The sequence below is a fragment of the Erythrolamprus reginae genome, chromosome 1, assembly GCF_031021105.1.
Source record: "Erythrolamprus reginae isolate rEryReg1 chromosome 1, rEryReg1.hap1, whole genome shotgun sequence".
Lineage (NCBI taxonomy): Eukaryota > Metazoa > Chordata > Lepidosauria > Squamata > Dipsadidae > Erythrolamprus > Erythrolamprus reginae.
In genome coordinates, this window is record NC_091950.1 from 135,993,191 (window position 1) to 136,011,260 (window position 18,070).

Below are 18,070 nucleotides of genomic sequence, written 5' to 3' on the forward strand. Positions count from 1 at the left end.
TTTTTTAAATTCTAAAAATATACTACTTCCCAGTGCAGCTAATAAGATATAGAGAATTTAATGGAGTCAACTTAAATAATAATAGACAGTATTAGTTTTACTCTATATTTAAGTGATGAATATAGGAAAATATTGTTTAAAAATTTCTTAGGAAACCCTTGGGCTCTTATGTGTTTTGTATTTGTACATTACGTGGACAAGCAAATATTTATATGTAGTCCTTGACTTACAACCAACAATTCACCTAAAACCTCTGTTGCTAAGTGAGATAGTTGTTAAATGAATTTTGCCCCACGTTATGACTTTTCTTGCCATAGTTGTTAAGCAAAACACTGCAATTGTGAACTTAGTAGGAGATTGTTCCTCATTGCTTACTAGGTCAACAAAGGTGGTCACATGACCCCGGGGACACTGCAAAATACAGTTGTCAAGCATCTAAATTTTGATCATGTGATCATGGGGATGCTGCAATGATTCTAAGTGAAAATGGTCATGTTACTTTTTTTAGTGCTGCAGTAACTTTGAACAGAAGGGCTTATACATACATAGATATATACATACACATATCTAAAGTTTAAATATTGTCAAACCAATTCTTTCAATTTCAATAAATTTCTATGAAAGCTATAAATAATGAGAACACTCCATATATCTAATATAAAATTTACACTTTTAAATAATATTTTTATTAAGAATAAGCTGTTTACTATGTGTTTAAAGATTTACAACCAAAAGCAGTATTATATACAGGCAGTTGGTATTCTAAGAGGATATAAACCAAAGTCGGAAATTGTTTTTGTATCAATTAAAAAAAAAGACATTTAACCTTTCAATCACTTACAGTAAAATTCATGTTAACTTCAGCCACTTACACATTTACACTTCCTTAAAATATAAAACATTGCATTGATAATGCACTAATTAAGCATGTTTACAATTCAAATATCTAAAACCTGAGTCAAACCTAATAATGCTCTTGATAAAAAAAGATTCTTAGAATATAGAGACTGGTCAGTTGTTAAAATAAAGCATATATACTTAACAGGACACTGACTTAAGAATGCAGCATGGCATACATTGCTTCTCCTGCCCGCCCCCCGCCCCCCAATTTTGTGATGTTCATCATTCTTGATCATATGAAACATGCCCCATCTATTCTTTTGCAGATGTAGACGTTAATATTTATTTAGGGAATAATATAACTCATTTGCATTAATTGAAGTCAAAGAATTTAATAGCAAATTCTCAGGACAGCAACTTCAGTTCCATATCTTCTATTGGTATTAAAAGCTCTTGAACATCAGGGTTTTATTAGATTAACCTCCATATTTGTTTCTTGATGTGTCTTAAAGCCATTAAATTTGGGGAAAAAAGCAGATAATTGATGGATAAGGCCTTTTAGATCTTATGTAAAGACTTAGAGACTAATAAGAATTTTTGTCTTATGTAAAAAGACTGTTGAAATATCATTTTCTGATTTTTGTAATATTTGCATCTCTGGTTACTGAATAAAATTCCTACCAACCATAAGACCAACTATCTTTTTTCTTTGTAATTTCTAATGCAGATTTTTTAGTAATACTATTCATGATTTGTAATTGTCTACATTTTTAAAAAATCTCAGATCATTCCAATTTAATCTATGACATTTACGTGTTAGGTATTTATATTAAGGACTATTTATGACTCATATTATAATTTCTTAAGGCAGAAGGTGGTCAAATTACTTTGGTCTTTACACTGAAGATTGTCCCAACAGATTTTAAACCAGCTGATTAATTATAATGCACAAAGAGTGATGGAATGAAACAAACTGAACAAACTCTTGAAGCAAGATAATTTCACTTTTTTGTAACAGTGTAAAAATGTCTTAAGAAATAGCTTTTATTTTAAAATTATTTGTGAGATTTTTCATGAAAACACCCATTTTTATCTGCAGATATTATAGTCGACATTACTGCAAATTCAGCAATTCTTATTTTTCAAATTCAGCCATTCTACTTTTGAAATTCAGCAAATATAGGCTTTAAAATTGTATACAGAAAAAGCCTCACCTGACATTTCAAATAACAAGACAGGCTTAATTTCAAATAGCAAAGTATTTCCCCCCCACCAAGCACAATTCACTACATTTGCCTGGTGTTTCTAAATGTTCAATGAAATGCCTTTATTGTGTATGTCCTAAAGGGTAACTTACTGAAAAAACTCCACCAACAATTAAATCAATTATGTCTTCCGCTATTATATTTCAAGTCATATTTTTTTCTATTAGCATGAGCTTGGAATACACATACATATTACCTTAATTTATAGAACACAAATAAAAAATTGTTAAATTAAGACAAACCAGGAATAAATTTCATGTTGCTACTTCCCAGCAAATATAAAAACTCAAGTGTCATTTCTCATAAAAAAAAAATTCTTCTGAAGAATCAAAGGGATGGACCGTCGAAGAATGGTTGCTTATATACCTGGGAATGGATTGCTGCTTAGCATAGCTTATTTTAAGTCACTGTACAGAAGAGTTCTCATCTCCAACATTGACCAACTAGTCATTCTACTGTTAGAAAAATCATTTAGTAGAGTTTTTGCCAAGATGAAACAAGTCACGGATGTCACACAACGCTTGTTTGAGGTTTTTCCCAAAGCGATGAGAATTCTACAAAAAATGTTAAAAATCAGATTCACAATCACATAGCAATCTTATAGTGTACCTAAAGTATGCATGCATATACATAATTCTACTTTTTAAATGTGTGAAGCTGATTGCCATATACTTTTGTTTAGGAAAGAGAATGTAAAACCCTTTTCCTTTCTTCCTGCTCAGTTCTTTTTTAAAAAAAAACCCTTTTGATTAAATCTGCTCTTGTTTTATTTGTTGTGAGCTGCCCAGAGTTGTTGAGAGTCAGTTGGCACAAAAATTTGATAATGAAAAACAAAACCAGAAACAAAACCTATAGTAGATTGCAGCAGGCATCTATATTTTCCTACCTTTGTTTAGTGTAACCAGAATTTATTTGAAATACTGACGTACATTACCTAAAAATATTGGGCAGTATTTTAAAACCAATAATATATGTTATACAGTTTCTTATAGATGCAATTTCATTTTGCGGTAAGTGGTGCAAAAAAACCCCGATACAAAAATGGGGCTATTAGTGAATTATATAGGATGAGAGTTATAGAAGACCATAAAATTAATAAGATACTTACTGTTTCAGTACAGGAAAATTTACTGGACACATGGAAGTTGATGAGATTTTCACCCACAATAATGTAAGATACACCATAACCATCATCAGCAACCTATAGAAAATATACGTAGAATATCTCAGTTCTCTATATGTCCATAACAAACCAGCTCAAGACTATTTTGTTTTTAAAGTCCAATATAAGATGCTCAATAATAAGACATATTTTTATGTTTTAATAAAGACAGACATCATTTGAAAACAGTTCATCTTTCTGGGAAGAATTGAAAGGAATGTCAAGCTAATACTGTGCCTTCTCAAGGTGATGGGAAGGAACCTTTTGCTTTAAAAAAAACCCTGATATAATCTTAGTAATTAAATCATGCACTATGATTAATCACAATTATTAGTCAAATATGTGTAAGGCTAATGACACATTAGCCTTACTGAATTATAAATAATCTAATGGACTTGTTTAGGAAATTGTGTGGGAAATGTATATGAGGGAATATAATTTATCGGGGGGAGGGGGAGCAGAACATTTGGCAAAAATCTATAAATGTTATTGTCAGTACAATATATGATACTATGTTGGGTTACAATATATATAAACTATCAATGTATGGTTAAGGGATATAAGTGTGCCTGTTGGCCACAGCAGAGCTCATGTTTGGGAGAGTATTTCTGGTAGTTACTGTATGTATAGAGCTGAGTGACGTATCTGATTTGTATTTGATATTTGGGATTATATTTGTGATTTGGATTGTATAGAGATTAATCTATTGTACATCTGTGTAATATATGTACTATATATTTATTAGTCTGGTTTGTTTGCCTGAGCTGTGTATTGATGTCACATTACTCAGTATTAAGTTTGTTTTGTGGTTGATATATTTCCCCTAAACAATCTAACAGTTATCATGATCAGAAAAAATTCTCTGAAAATTATTTATGGATGGTCTTTTTAAGAATTTTTTGAAAATCATCTTCCTATTAAATTGTTTTTAAACAACTGTGGTCCTTTTATCTACTTGTGAATGTATCATATTCATGATATAACATCAATTTATATCAATTTCTGACATTGTTCTAAAATAATGAACAGATTTATTATGTTGTTTACTTTATTTAGGCATTTATTTACTGAAATATAGAGCAGTCATATTTACTACAATGAATCTTAATTTTTGTTTCTGCGCTACCTTTATTATTATTATATGTTGTGGTTAGCTCTGGCCCAGCTCCTGTCCCAAGGACTGTGGATGTGAGGGAGACATCCACATGCTGCAGGCCTGTTTTGCCCCCGGTGGAATCTGATGATGAAGGCTCCTCTGACCAAGAAGACATGAGTGACAGGGAGGAGGAGAGTGTGGCAGACAGCTCAGAAGGAGATCAATTATCTAGCTCCTCCTTGGATTCAGAACAAGCGTTAATGATACAGCCACGCATGAGGAGAGCGATGCATAGGCAACAACAACTGAGAGATTATTATCAAAGAAAATGAGGCCACCTGTGGTTGGGTGGGGCTGTGGTAATTAGTGAGGCTGCTATAAATAGCAGCCTGTGGGTTTGGCCATTGTGGAGGATTATCTGATCGTTGTGTTTCGTGACTGCTTTACTGACTTTGACCTTTTGTGTGCTGATTTTTCCCTGCTTTGAAACTAAACCAGGGCAAAGTGTGTTTCACTTTGTGAAAGAAGGAGGACTGTGAATTGCCTCACAGTTGCAAGCTAAGTATCACAGAACTGATAAGGGACTTGTACAAATTACCAGTTTGTTTGGAGACGAGTGCTCTTTGCTATACCAAAAGAGGGCTTGGTTTAAGTGAATTTTCATTATAAAGAACATTGTTTTGAATTTTCAAATGTGTGTCTGAAATTTGTACCTGTGAATTTTTGGGAGGATTCTACCAGAGAGCCCGACAGAACATTATATGGTTAATTTCATTATATATATATATATACACACACACACATTTCAGTAAGATGTTCAGTTTGCAAAACCCATTAGTTGGGATTTGATTAAATTATGCAGTGCATTATTTACATTTATTTTCATGGATTTTTAATATATTATTGGTTGGGTGATTAATAAATTCAAAACAGTAATAAACAGAACTTTTCCCTTCGCTGATATGTTCCAATATATATTACTGAAAAAATAAATGGAACACTCAAATAACACACCCTAGATCTGAATGAATGAAATATTCTCATTAAATACTTTGTTCTATACAAAGTTGAATGTGCACAACAGCATGTGAAATTGTCAATCAGTGTTGATTCCTAGGACAGTTTGATTTCACAGAAGTTTAATTTACTTGGAGTTATACTGTGTTGTTTAAGTGTTCCCTTTATTTTTTTGAGCAGTGTATAAAACACATTAACTTGTTTTTTGTTAAATTGTACACTGATTGATAGAATTAATAGATTATACCCATCTCAAAAATTATAATATGAAAACTGGGGTAATTGCTTAGATTATGAGAAGAATAATTCATCTAATGTTGTTATTCAAAAATATAACATTCCTGATCAGCAACTCATTTAATTGCATTTTTGTTCTTTTCCTTAGATATAAAAGCTTAAGGTTCATAAATTTCATGTTTCCACTGATAAATATTTGAGTATATGACTGCAGCATTGTTTCATAGAAAATGTGATTGGCACATCTCATGATACGAACCCCTCGCCATACGAACAACCCGAGATACGAACCTGGGGTTTGGATATTTTTTGCCTCTTATGAACGTTTTCCGTCTTATGAACTTTTTGAAACAGCCGGGGGGCTACTTGGCGTCCTCCTGAACCCGAACGCCAAACCCGAACTTCCGGGTTCGGCATTCGGGAGGCCGCCGAGAAGCCCCCCGGCTGTTTCAAAAGGTGACAGCCGGGCGGCGGGGCTTCTCGGCGGCCACCCGAACCCGAACTTCTGGGTTCGGCATTGGGAGAACGCTGAGAAGCGCCCGGCTGTTTCAATTGAAACAGTTGGGCGTCGTTGTTTTTTTCCCGTTGCACGCATTAATTCATTTTTCATTGTTTCCTATGGGAAACAATGTTTCACCTTACGAACCTCCCCCGGGAACCAATTAGGTTCGTAAGACGAGGTACTACTGTACTAGATGTTTAAAATAAAATACATGCAGACATACAGGTCCAAAGCCTCCACCACTGGACTCCATTCCAGGATTCTTATTCAGGTCAATGTGTTGTTGAGGTGTTTGACTTGTTGAAAGTCTCCAGGGTTCTGCCAAAACCTGGAAAATACGATATAATAAATTGCAACAAAAACTACTATTTTGAAATCAAAGAACATGTGCAACTTGAGTAAGCAAACCATCTGTACTTTTGCCAAAACCTCTCTGACAACCACAATTTCCCCAAAAGGGATGGAATAGTAGATGTGTCAATATGCAATCCATGTTGTTTTCAACCCTCAGAGAATTATTTCATTTGTATATTTATTTATAAAATAAATAACATTATTTAAAATATTTATATTTTGTCTTGTTTATTATAGCTGGGGTCTTGTGAAATTGGATTCCTATATCCCAAATTATTTTGGTGACAGTGATGAGGAATTGTTATTAAAAATGGTATAAAGTGGTAAAAAAAAATCTGCAAAATGTGATAAAACAATTATAATGACTGAAAAACATTTTGTATTTGTTTTGTATTTTTATTGCATTTGTTTAGATACAATTTATTTATTGGATTTGTATGCCGCCCCTCTCCGCAGACTCGGGGCGGCTACTATATTAGTCTGCTTTCTATTAAAAACTATCTCAAAAATACTTGTGGCACAATTTTTTTAAAAAAGTACAGTAGTTCAAGGATGGATGGCGTGTGCAGTATACCACGGAAAAGATCTTAAAACCTAAAAATCCTATTTTTTTTCTACCAAGTACCTAATAGTAACTGTATCTTCTCCAGCATATTTGGGAATTGCAGAGGATAGCTGCACAATTTTAGGAAAAGCTGTAGTTTCCTCAAGAAGGATATTTTTGAAATTAAATCGAAAGCACTGCATAGCTCTATCAATTAGACCAGAGGTCAGGTTGTAGGCGTCAAAAAATGCCAGAACACAATGGCAAACTAAATGTTACCAAGAAAATTATAGGAAACTGATCATATAGGCACCAGCTCACTTCCTTTTATCACTTTTCTCGTGCAGTTTTCCTTATTCAGGGTGTTTTTAGAAAAATGTAAGAATTTCTGCAGACTATTTGGCTTGCTTCCTAGAAAAAGTCAATTTGTTTCACATAATCCCCGGGTGTTTCAAACCATTGGAGTTTGATTCTTGATTTGGTTGAATCCAATGCATACTCTCCACCTTTGTATTCAACATTTCTATTTCTATGATTCCAGGCACAACAAGGGTAAGACCAAATATAGCATAGCACATGCAAATGATTGCAATTCCTTGTTTCAATAAATTAAAGTGTTCATAATGCTGCACTGAATGTACACATTTGAATGTACATATTTAAAATTTGCAAATATAAATATATATGTTTTAGCCTTCTTTAATATATTAAATTCTTAAAATGTACTTATTTTCAGTTTTGCAAGGAATTGTAAGCCTCAAAGTTTTCTTATAATGCTTCATACTTTAAAAGGTTTTCAATTGTTTGAATACCAGCTCGTTAAAAATACCAACAAAAATTTTAAAAAGAGGGGAAAACCCAATTTGCACAAATATTATATGGATGCTTACTTCTTTTAGAAAAGGTGATTCAACGTCAAGATATTTGGAGACCACATAAAGACAGAAAAGGTGTCGATCAATGCCACCACCAGTCATGGCCAGACGATATAAGCACTGATGATTAGCAGCAGCAGCCTTGAATAGATTACGCTTCTTTTCTGGCTGTAAATTAAAAGGGGAAAACAACTCACTATTTCTGCTTAAATGCTATTTTTTATTTTTTATTTATTTACTCTTTGTCCAATATACAATACATTTGGAAGAGAATAGACATTAAGTAATATATATAAAGATAGTAAGTAAAAAAGAAGAGAAGTAGATGAGAGGGAGAGAATATATATGATATATGAGAAAAGGAAAGACAATTGGACCGGGGACGTTAGGCACATCAGTGCACTTATGTACGCCCCTTACTGGCTTTAGGAACCTGGAGAGGTCAATGGTGGAGAGTCTAAGGGAGAAATGTTGGGGGTTGGGAGTTGACACTATTGAGTCCGGTAATGAGTTCCACGCTTCAACAACTGGATTGTTAAAGTCATATTTTTTACAGTCAAGTTTGGAGCAGTTAATATTAAGTTTGAATCTGTTGCGTGCTCTTGTGTTCTTGCGGTTGAAGCTGAAGTAGTCGCTGACCGGAAGGATGTTGTGGGCAATACTTAAATCGTGTTTTAGGCGCCGCAGTTCTAAGCTTTCAAGACCCAGGATAGTTAGTCTATTTTCATAGGGTATTCTGTTTCGAGTGGAGGAGTGAAGGGCTCTTCTGGTGAAATATCTTTGGACGTTTTCGAGAGTGTTGAGTGTTCTATTAAAATGGAACACCAACTTCTAGAAAAAGACAAAGAGAACAGACCCCACTACCAAAGTCCCTTTAGGAGCACCTGGATTGTAGCATCCCACCCACTGCACTTTCTTCACCTGTATGTGTATGTGTGAATGTGTGGGGTGGCAGTGTGTATGGGGTTGTGGGATGGCGCCTTTTCCCTCCTTAGCCACTCAACGGCATAGCAGCAACCCAGAGCCCAGCGCATTCACTTCTCCTCAGAACACAATCAACCTGTTCAGTCTCTTTTTGAGAAGTGAAGGCGCTGGGCTCTGGGGTTGCTGTTGAGTGGCTGAGGAGGGAAAAGGTGCCATCCCACCCCCTGCCACACACTGCCGCCACCCCACATACACACACACCACACACACGGGGGAAGAGAGAGACTCCACTCTTCTCTTCCCATCATAGACACACTGCACACGGGGAGAGGGAGGGGGGAAAGGGAGGAAGGCTACCCCCTGCTCCTCTGATTGGCTGGTGGCAAAGTATCCTGTCCATCCAAAAGGCCAGGTGAATGGGGTTTTCAGCCTGTTCAGTGAACGGGCCAAGGTGAAAAGGTAGCGCCCGAATGGTTGGGGGTTGGTAGCCTGGGGACCAAACAGACATGGCCAAGTGGAGGAGGCGAACAGTCATAGATCTTCCAATACCAAAGGAAGTGAAACCAGATTGTTTATGGGAAACGTTTTAACACTGTACTGAAATTATTCTGAGATATGTTGGACATATATGATGGGGAAAATGGATAAAGTAATTGAAAAAGAGGCCATCTGAAGTTAAGGTACTGGGCCAGCAGAAGACAAGTATTATGATTGATGTTACAAACGTACTAGGACTCAGAGTTGTTGACCAACAATAATGCAAAATTCTCATAAAGAGGCAGAAGTGATTGAAGAAATGAACACAATAACTTTTCTGTTATTATAAAACTGGCTCTCAAACTATGAACACTTCCATGGGGTTTCAATGATGGCTTGATTATAGCACTAAAATTCTAATTGTATAAATTTATATTTTTCACTACCTTGATCTATTGTGTCCTACATTTTCTCTGTACTTATTTGAACTCACACATTAATCACAGGAAAATTGTAGTTTTAGGTCCCTATCATTAATGGTTCACAACAGTGAAATTTAATGGCTTTTACGTATTGCTCTGCAAATTTAAACACATGGTTTAAGTAATATGAAAGATAAAAAGAATACTTTTATACAGAAAACTTTTTAATAACATGTTTAATAACTGAAAAGGAAGAGTCAACACTTTGAAGTCAATATGCCAAACATAAATAGTACTTTTTACGACCACTAGATGGCTTCATCTTTTCCCAGCTACAGTACAGTGGTACCTCAAGATACGAACCCCTCGTCTTACGAACAACTCGTGATACGAACCCGGGGTTCAGAAAAATTTTGCCTCTTCTTACGAACTTTTTTCGAGTTATGAACCGGCATTCGGAGATTGCTGGGAAGCCGCGCGGCTGTTTTAAAAGGTGACAGCCGGGCGGCGGGGCTTCCCAGCAGCCTCCCGAACGCTGGTTCGTAACTCGAAAAAAGTTCGTAAGAAGAGGCAAAATTTTTCTGAACCCTGGGTTCGGTTCGGGAGGTTGCTGGGAAGCCCCCCAGCCCAGCTGTGACCTTTTAAAACAGCTGCGCGGCTTCCCAGCTGTCTCCGAACGCCGAACGCGGAAGTTCGGGTTTGGCGTTCGGGAGACATCTGGGAAGCCACGCGGCTGTTTTAAAAGGTCGCAGCCGGGCTTTTGCCGAACTTCCGGGTTCGGGGGGGTGCTGGGAAGCCCCCCAGCCCGGCTGTGACCTTTTAAAACAGCCGCGCGGCTTCCCAGCTGTCTCCGAACGCTGAACGCGGAAGTTCAGGTTTGGCGTTCGGCTTCGGGAGACAGCTGGGAAGCCGCGCGGCTGTTTTAAAAGGTCACAGCCGGGCTGGGGGGCTTCCCAGCACCCCCCCGAACCCCGAACTTTTGCCGAACTTCCGGGTTCGGGAGGTTGCTGGGAAGCCCCCCAGGCCAGCTGTCACCTTTTAAAACAGCCGCGCGGCTTCCCAGCAGTCACCGACGCTGAAGTTCGGGTTTGGCGTTCGGCTTCGGGAAGTTGCTGGGAAGCCGCGCGGCTGTTTTAAAAGGTGACAGCCGGCCTGGGGGGCTTCCCAGCAACCTCCCAAACCCCGAACGTTTGCCGAACTTCCGGGTTCGGGAGCTGTCTGGGAAGCCCCCCAGGCCGGCTGTCACCTTTTAAAATAGCCGCGCGGCTTCCCAGCAGTCGCCGAACGCCGTTTTTTTGCGGGGGTTTTTTTGGGTTGCACGGATTAATTGACTTTACATTGTTTCCTATGGGAAACAATGTTTCATCTTACGAACCTTTCGTCTTACGAACCTCCCCCTGGAACCAATTAGGTTCGTAAGACGAGGTATGACTGTACTTAGTTTCAGACAGTTCTGTATATGTACACTGACCAAATTTATTGTGCTGTTTGGAAAAAGCTAACCACGTTTATATAAAATTAAAAGCAGAAATTGCATTGAAATTTTTTTTTCTTGACCTCAACCAATTATTTGTTGAAGGAAAAAACTTGAAATATTTCCCAACACTTTATTTACTACAATTATATTACTCAGGAAAGCAAACTACCTGGGTGCCTTAGAAATTGTGGGCTTAAATAAAAGTAAACTTAAAATAAAAGTGTAGGTAATATTAGGCTTGATTAGCACATTCAACTTACAAGTTCATTTGGGTCTTCCATTGCTTGCACAAATTTGCAGGACTGGTCAGTACATGAGCGAACTGTTTCTGTTCTGCCTTCTCTAAATAGGCGGGTCATAGATGCTTCATATGTTAAGCAAAATTTTCCCATGTCCTAAGAAAAATACAAAGTTATTTATATTCAACAGTAAAAAATACATGAAAGCCAGGGGTCTACATTCTTATTACAGAGTATGTAATGATAAAAGAAATGGAGTACAGTGATCCCTCGATTTGCGCGTTCTCGATTAGCGCGAAACGCTGCAACGCGGTTTTTCAAAAAATATTAATTAAAAAATAAGTCCGCGTTTTTTTCCCTACACCACGGTTTTTCCTGCCCGATGACGTCATACTGATTGCTGATTGCCATTGCCGCCAGCGCTGCCCCAAGAAAGCCGGTGAGAGGAAGGAAGGAGGGAAGGAGGGAGGGAGAGAAGGGAAGGGAAGGAGGGAGGGTTGCCATTGCCATTGCCGCCAGCGCTGCCCTGTGGGTAGTGGCGAGGAGCCCGGAAAAATCACCATTGCATTGCCAGCCTCTGAACTTGCATCGCTCCACCTTCTGCGCATGTGCGGCCATGGAACAAAGGGCACGCATGCGCAGATGGTGTTTTTACTTCCGCATCCAGTATAACGCGGAAATCAGTTAGCGCGGGAGGTCTTGGAACGTAACCCCCGCGCTAACCGAGGGATCACTGTACCTCCCTTATGAAACCAGGTTGCAACGCCTTGGTCTCTTCAGCCTTGAAAGATAGCGTTTAAGAGGTCTTAAGTTTAAGACTTGATCAAAGTGTATAAAATCATGCATGCGATAGAAAAGGTGGATAGAGAAAAACTACTAAATGATGCAGAATAGAGCTGCTTAAATTTAATTTTTGGATGATTGAAAAAAATAGTACAGTATTAAATGGCTTCAGCACGGAAGCTTTAGAAAAGACTATCAGCTCTCATTAATTACACTTCATTTTTTTAATCTGGGGAAACGTTTTCTTTTTAAGCAGAAAATTTAAAAATGGTATCAGGTACTTTATGTTTTTTTAAAAAAATATATGTTTAAATTAAACTAAAAGTGCCTAAGATACTTACCCGATAATGAGCCAGTTGCAAAGCAAGTTGCACAAATGCATCGGGGCTAGTTTTGGTTTTCTTCATTAATCCTTTCCCAAATATATCAAAAGGAAAAGAATGAAAATCCACATCATCTGCTAACGGCCTTGCAATGTCGAGAGACTTCTCAATCACTTCTTGGCACTAAATAATAGCAACAAGCATAGTGTTATTCTGGAAATATTTGGAGATCATATTTTTTAAACCATTTAATCCTACATTTATCACCTTATCCTAAACGAAATCATCAGTGATCACATTGATCTATTTTAAAAATAAAGACATTTTCATTGAAAAATTGATAGATGTGTACTTCAGTCAATCAGAAATGTTATAGGTAGCATCCTAATTATGCCTGATACCATGGATCTAGAATTGGATATGTACCCACCTCTTCAGAGATTTCCCACTGCAGCTTGGTAGGCATAGGAATGCCTAAAGTGGCCTCCCCTTTGCAATGTCCATCTTCTGTGTACCCCAATTCAAGACAGTCAGAAAGCATGACATTCTAGAGATGATTGGCAGAATGAGAGAAATACTTAAAAGCATCTTAGACATACTATTATAACAAAATCATGTGCATTATCAATGAACTTCATTTACTCTGTTTATGCCATATATTTATTCTGCGAGTAGCATAATATCAATAACATCACTATTATTATTATTATTATTATTATTATTATTATTATTATTATTATTGTTAGATTTGCATCCACCCTTCTCTCTTTTATCTATTTTCCTGGCCTTCTTCACTTGCTATTATTCAATCTTCAATACTAATCAGAGGTTAAGGATTGTCCTCATCTTCAGAAAGAAAGCATATACCCCTGCTGTAATCCATTTGATTTATGATAGGGAACAGCAATAGAATTTAGATCATAGTTCTAATGCTTTCATGGTCCACCGCACAGTTCCAACAGGGATCTGAACTTTCTGGAGAGGAAGAATCAAATTTGACTCTTGAATGATGCACACTCCAAAAATAGTTAACATGACCAAAGCAAAAGCTGAATTTCATTACATTTCAGTTCAATTATTAAATTTAAGTTAATACGAACAATTTCATGATAATAGAAAGGCTCACCTCCCAAAGATGTCCGACAATTGGGGCATCTGCCCAAGAGTGTTCACTATTAAGGCCAAATTTGCCATTTCTGAACACTATGAGATTAAACGACTTGTCAAACCACCTGTGAAAAACAATAATGTCCATAAATTGTTTTATCACCATATTCACTAATAACAATCTCTAAACGGCAATGTTTATTCAGCCAAAATGGAGCCATTCAACTACAAGAGGAATGTATCTACAGACTTGACAAAAGGATTTTTCTCTTCAATTGTGCCAAAAAAAAATATGCTTTAGATAAAAATACCTGCAAGGAGATTATATATATCTTACTTCTCCATAAACATAGACTAATAAACACTCAGCACAGAATCCTTCAAGATGGGAACACTGAAGAAAACTAAGGAAAGGACAGAGAAGAACCGTTGAAACTTACCTGAACGGTCTTCTCGATGCACTGCAAGGAGAGTCCAACGTGGGTAATTCTCCAGTCTCATTGGAGGGACTGAGTTTTAATTTAAATATTATGCAGGCACCGCCCCCTAGCCCACCAGTCATAAAAAACCGAAGGAGCAGTAAACTATAACTTTTTTATTAAACAACTGGAAGGCAACAAGCCCGGCCAAATTACTTAAACAATGCCAGGCAAAAAAGGCCCTTGGTCCACCAAATGGGTGGGTTTTGGACTCTCCTTGCAGTGCATCGAGAAGACCGTTCAGGTAAGTTTCAACGGTTCTTCTCCAATGCACTTGCAAGGAGAGTCCAACGTGGGATGTACCCAAGACATAATAAACGGGAGGGAAACCAGGTCCAAGGGCGTTCAAGTGGAACACACCCTCTGTAACACCCGCCTCCCAAAGGCTGCTTCCGCAGAAGCGAAAGTGTCAATCCGGTAATGCTTGATGAAGGTAGAGGGAGCTGCCCACGTGGCCGCTCTACAAATCTCTTCGATCGAAGCTTGTGTTGACCAGGCTGCCGAAACTGCCGCACTGCGAGTCGAATGTCCTGTTATGCCTTGAGGAATCGCCTGTCCTGATGCTTTATAGGCCTCAGTGATGCAGGCTCTTATCCAACGACTAATAGTTTGTGAGGACACTCTAGTGCCCGCACCGTGTGAAGAAAAGGAAATAAACAATGCTTCCGTTGAGCGGGAATGCTGTGTTCTACGGATATAAATTTTGACCGCACGTCTCACATCCAATTTGTGCCATCTGAGTTCAGATGGATGTGTGCCGTGTGTACAGAAATCAGGCAATACTATTTCTTGAGCCCTATGGAACCCAGAGTTCACCTTGGGGATGAATGAAGGGTCCAACCGAAGGACTACTCTATCCGGATGGAACAGGCATAGGTCAGGTCTCACTGATAGGGCTGACAACTCTGACACCCTTCTGGCCGAAGTAATGGCAACTAGAAATGCCGTTTTTATGGATAAAAAACATATTGATACCGTCCTCAACGGTTCGAAGGGTGGAGCTGTCAAGGCCTTAAGTACCAGTGGTAGGTCCCTAGAAGGGAATCGATGGATCGTAGCCGGTCTAATATTTGTCGCTCCTTTTAAGAAATCCCGAATCCAAGGGTGACGTGACAAAGGTCGATAATAGTCTGGACTTAAAATCGTCGACAAAGCTGCCACGTGGCGGCGCAAAGTGTTAGGAGCCAAACCTTTATCCAATCCTGTCTGAAGGAAGGTTAAGACAGTCCCAGGTAAGGCCGCTAAAGGGTCGATTTTCTGGACTCCGCAGAAAGTGCAGAAGGCCGACCAGGTGGACTGATAAATCCGTCTAGTAGCTGGTCTACGGGCAGCCTGCATGGTAGCTATGACCGTGTCAGGGAGATGAAGTCGTCTCAGACGGTCCCTTTCAAGTGCCACACGGTCAGGCTCCAGCACTGAGGCTCCGGGTGTGCAATGCACCCCTGGCTGAGGGCTATCAGATGGTCTGGGATTCTCCAAGGCGGAGAGATCGACAGCTCCGTCAAGTCCGAGAACCAAGCCCGTCGAGGCCAGAAGGGAGCTACTAGCAGTACCTCGGCTCGTTCCAGTATGATCTTCTGTAGGACCCTCTGAAGGATGCGAGTAGGTGGGAACGCATACAGGAGTCCCTTCGGCCAGGGAAGGCGCAGCGCATCCACCCCTTCCGTACCCGGAGATGGGAACCGGGAAAAAAAGCGGGGCAGCTGCGTGTTGTGGCACGTGGCGAACAGGTCCAGGAGCGGTGTGTTGAACCGAGTTGTCAGGGATCTGAATACAGCTGGATCCAATTTCCACTCTGCCGGGTCCAGAGTCTTGCGGCTCAGCCAGTCCGCCCATACATTCTCTTGGGCGGAGATGTGCTCGGCTGAGAGAGAGGCCAAGTGGACCTCTGCCCATCTGAACAGAGCATCGGCCTCCTGCATCAGGCGTCTGGATCTTGTCCCGCCCTGGTGGTTTATGTAAGAGCGAGCGGATACATTGTCCGTTAAGACCAGGACATGACTGCCCTGCACCAGGTGAGAAAAGCTCAGCAGGGCGTGGGACACTGCCCTCAATTCCAAAAAATTGATGTTGATGTTTTCTAACTCCTGAGGAGTCCACAGACCCTGTGCCACGCTGGATGAAAGGTGAGCACCCCACCCGAACAGGCTGGCGTCCGTTGTGAGAGTGATAAAGTCCTGACCCCGGCAGGGAGAATCACCTGTGTCCTGGTATGGCTGATCTTCCTCCTTTGATAGGGTAGGAGGAACCATTGGAGGGAACGAATGTGTAACCTGGCCCAGGGAACCACATCGATGCAAGAGACCAGCGTGCCCAAGATCTTGGATAGGAAGGCCAGGGAAGGTCTTGGTTGAGCTGACAGTGTCTGGAGTAGGGTCCGGATATTGGCCTGTCTGTCCTCCGATAGGAATACCTGGCACAAGTCCGTGTCTATGATGGTGCCCAGGTGAGCCAATCTGGTTGTTGGTGTTAAATGACTCTTTTCCAGGTTTATGGTAAACCCGTAAGTTCGTAGGGTAGTCAAGGTTAGTTGGAGATCCCGTTGTGCCCGGTCCCGAGACTTTGACAAAATTACAATGTCGTCGAGATATGCCATGAGGCGCACTGACCGGTGTCTCAAGGTGGCCGTGAGGACGTCCAAAAGTTTGGTGAACGTCCTCGGCGCTGATGACAGGCCAAATGGCATCGCTCGATATTGGTAATGGGATCCGTTCACGAAAAACCGGAGGAATTGTCTGTGCTCTGGTAATACCGGTACATGGAGGTAGGCCTCCTTGAGATTGATAGAGGTGAGGAGGTCCCCTGGTCGTATGGACTGCAGAATAGACCCGAGGGAGTGCATTTTGAATTTTTGATAACGCACATACAGATTCAACCGTTTGAGATTTAAAATCAAACGGACCCCGCCCGAAGACTTGGGGACCAGGAAAACGATTGAATAGAAACCTGTCCCCCTCAGGTGGATGGGAACCTCCTCTATCGCTTCTATCTCCAGGAGGTGCTCTATTTCCCGGTGTAACAGTGCCCTCTTTTGAGGATCTATCACCTGAGGACAAGGAAGGAATCTGTTTGGAGGTACACGGAGAAAATTTATGCGCAACCCCTGTGTTGCTGTGGCAACTGCCCAGGGGTCGAGGGATGCAGCCCTCCAGGCGTTGGCGAAGTAGAGGAGCTTGCCCCCCAGAGGGTAGGATTCTGTAGAGTCATTTTCCTCGTTTGGACCCCTTGAAGTTTGAACCTCTGTATGGACGGCGTCCCTGCTGATAGGGTCTGCCTCGGTCCGCGAAGTACGGTCTGTCCTGACGGAAGCCTCCCTGATTGAAAGAGCCCTGGGAAAAGGTCCTCGAACCCTGAGAGACGGTTGAGGAGGGCTCGGCACGAAAGGTCTGCCTTCTATAGAACGGTGTGAAACGCCTTTCTCCTCTCCTGTTGGATCTGGGAAGAACTTTCTTCTTGTCCTTATCCTCGATAAGGACTTTTTCAAGGGAATCACCAAACAACTTTTCCCCTTGGAATCTGGCTGAGGCAAGGCGCCATTTTGATTTTACGTCCGCCTGCCAGCTTCGTAGCCAGATTAATCTCCGGGAGGACAATGAGGATGCTAACGCGCGGGATGCAAACTTGGCCGCATCCATTGTTGCATCTGCGGAAAACTCCGTAGCCGCCAGCAGTTTATTTAAATCTTGGCGGAGCTTGCCATCCTCCTGGCTCATTCGTGATTGCATGTCCTGTATCCACAGGATAGTTGCCCTATTGAAAAATGAGGCAGCCGAAGCGGCTCGTAAGGCCCAGGCTGCCATTTGATGGGTCTTCATAACTATAGTCTCGGCTCTCTTGTCTTCCGCCTTCAGGCCATCAGAAACCTCAGATGGAACCAAGGCGGTAGAAACCAAACTTGCCACAGGAGTGTCTATGGTTGGAGGTGTCAAAAGGGATTCCATCTCCTG

General features: G+C 40.3%; 1 protein-coding gene across 3 annotated transcripts in view; it reads right to left on the reverse strand.

Annotated features, from left to right (window-relative positions):
* Positions 1-663: 663 nt before the first annotated feature.
* The window catches only part of CPT1A (carnitine palmitoyltransferase 1A), a 57,145-nt gene continuing 39,738 nt past the window's right edge, over positions 664-18,070 (reverse strand). For all 3 annotated transcript variants that reach the window (XM_070766061.1, XM_070766046.1, XM_070766053.1), the window contains exons 13-20: positions 13,664-13,769; positions 12,968-13,084; positions 12,556-12,720; positions 11,453-11,587; positions 7,908-8,060; positions 6,343-6,447; positions 3,214-3,306; positions 664-2,659 (exon numbers count right to left, since the gene is read on the reverse strand). In XM_070766061.1, the coding sequence (XP_070622162.1) occupies positions 2,573-2,659; positions 3,214-3,306; positions 6,343-6,447; positions 7,908-8,060; positions 11,453-11,587; positions 12,556-12,720; positions 12,968-13,084; positions 13,664-13,769 (961 nt within the window). In that variant the 3' untranslated portion in view covers positions 664-2,572. The remainder of the gene's footprint in view (positions 2,660-3,213; positions 3,307-6,342; positions 6,448-7,907; positions 8,061-11,452; positions 11,588-12,555; positions 12,721-12,967; positions 13,085-13,663; positions 13,770-18,070) is intronic.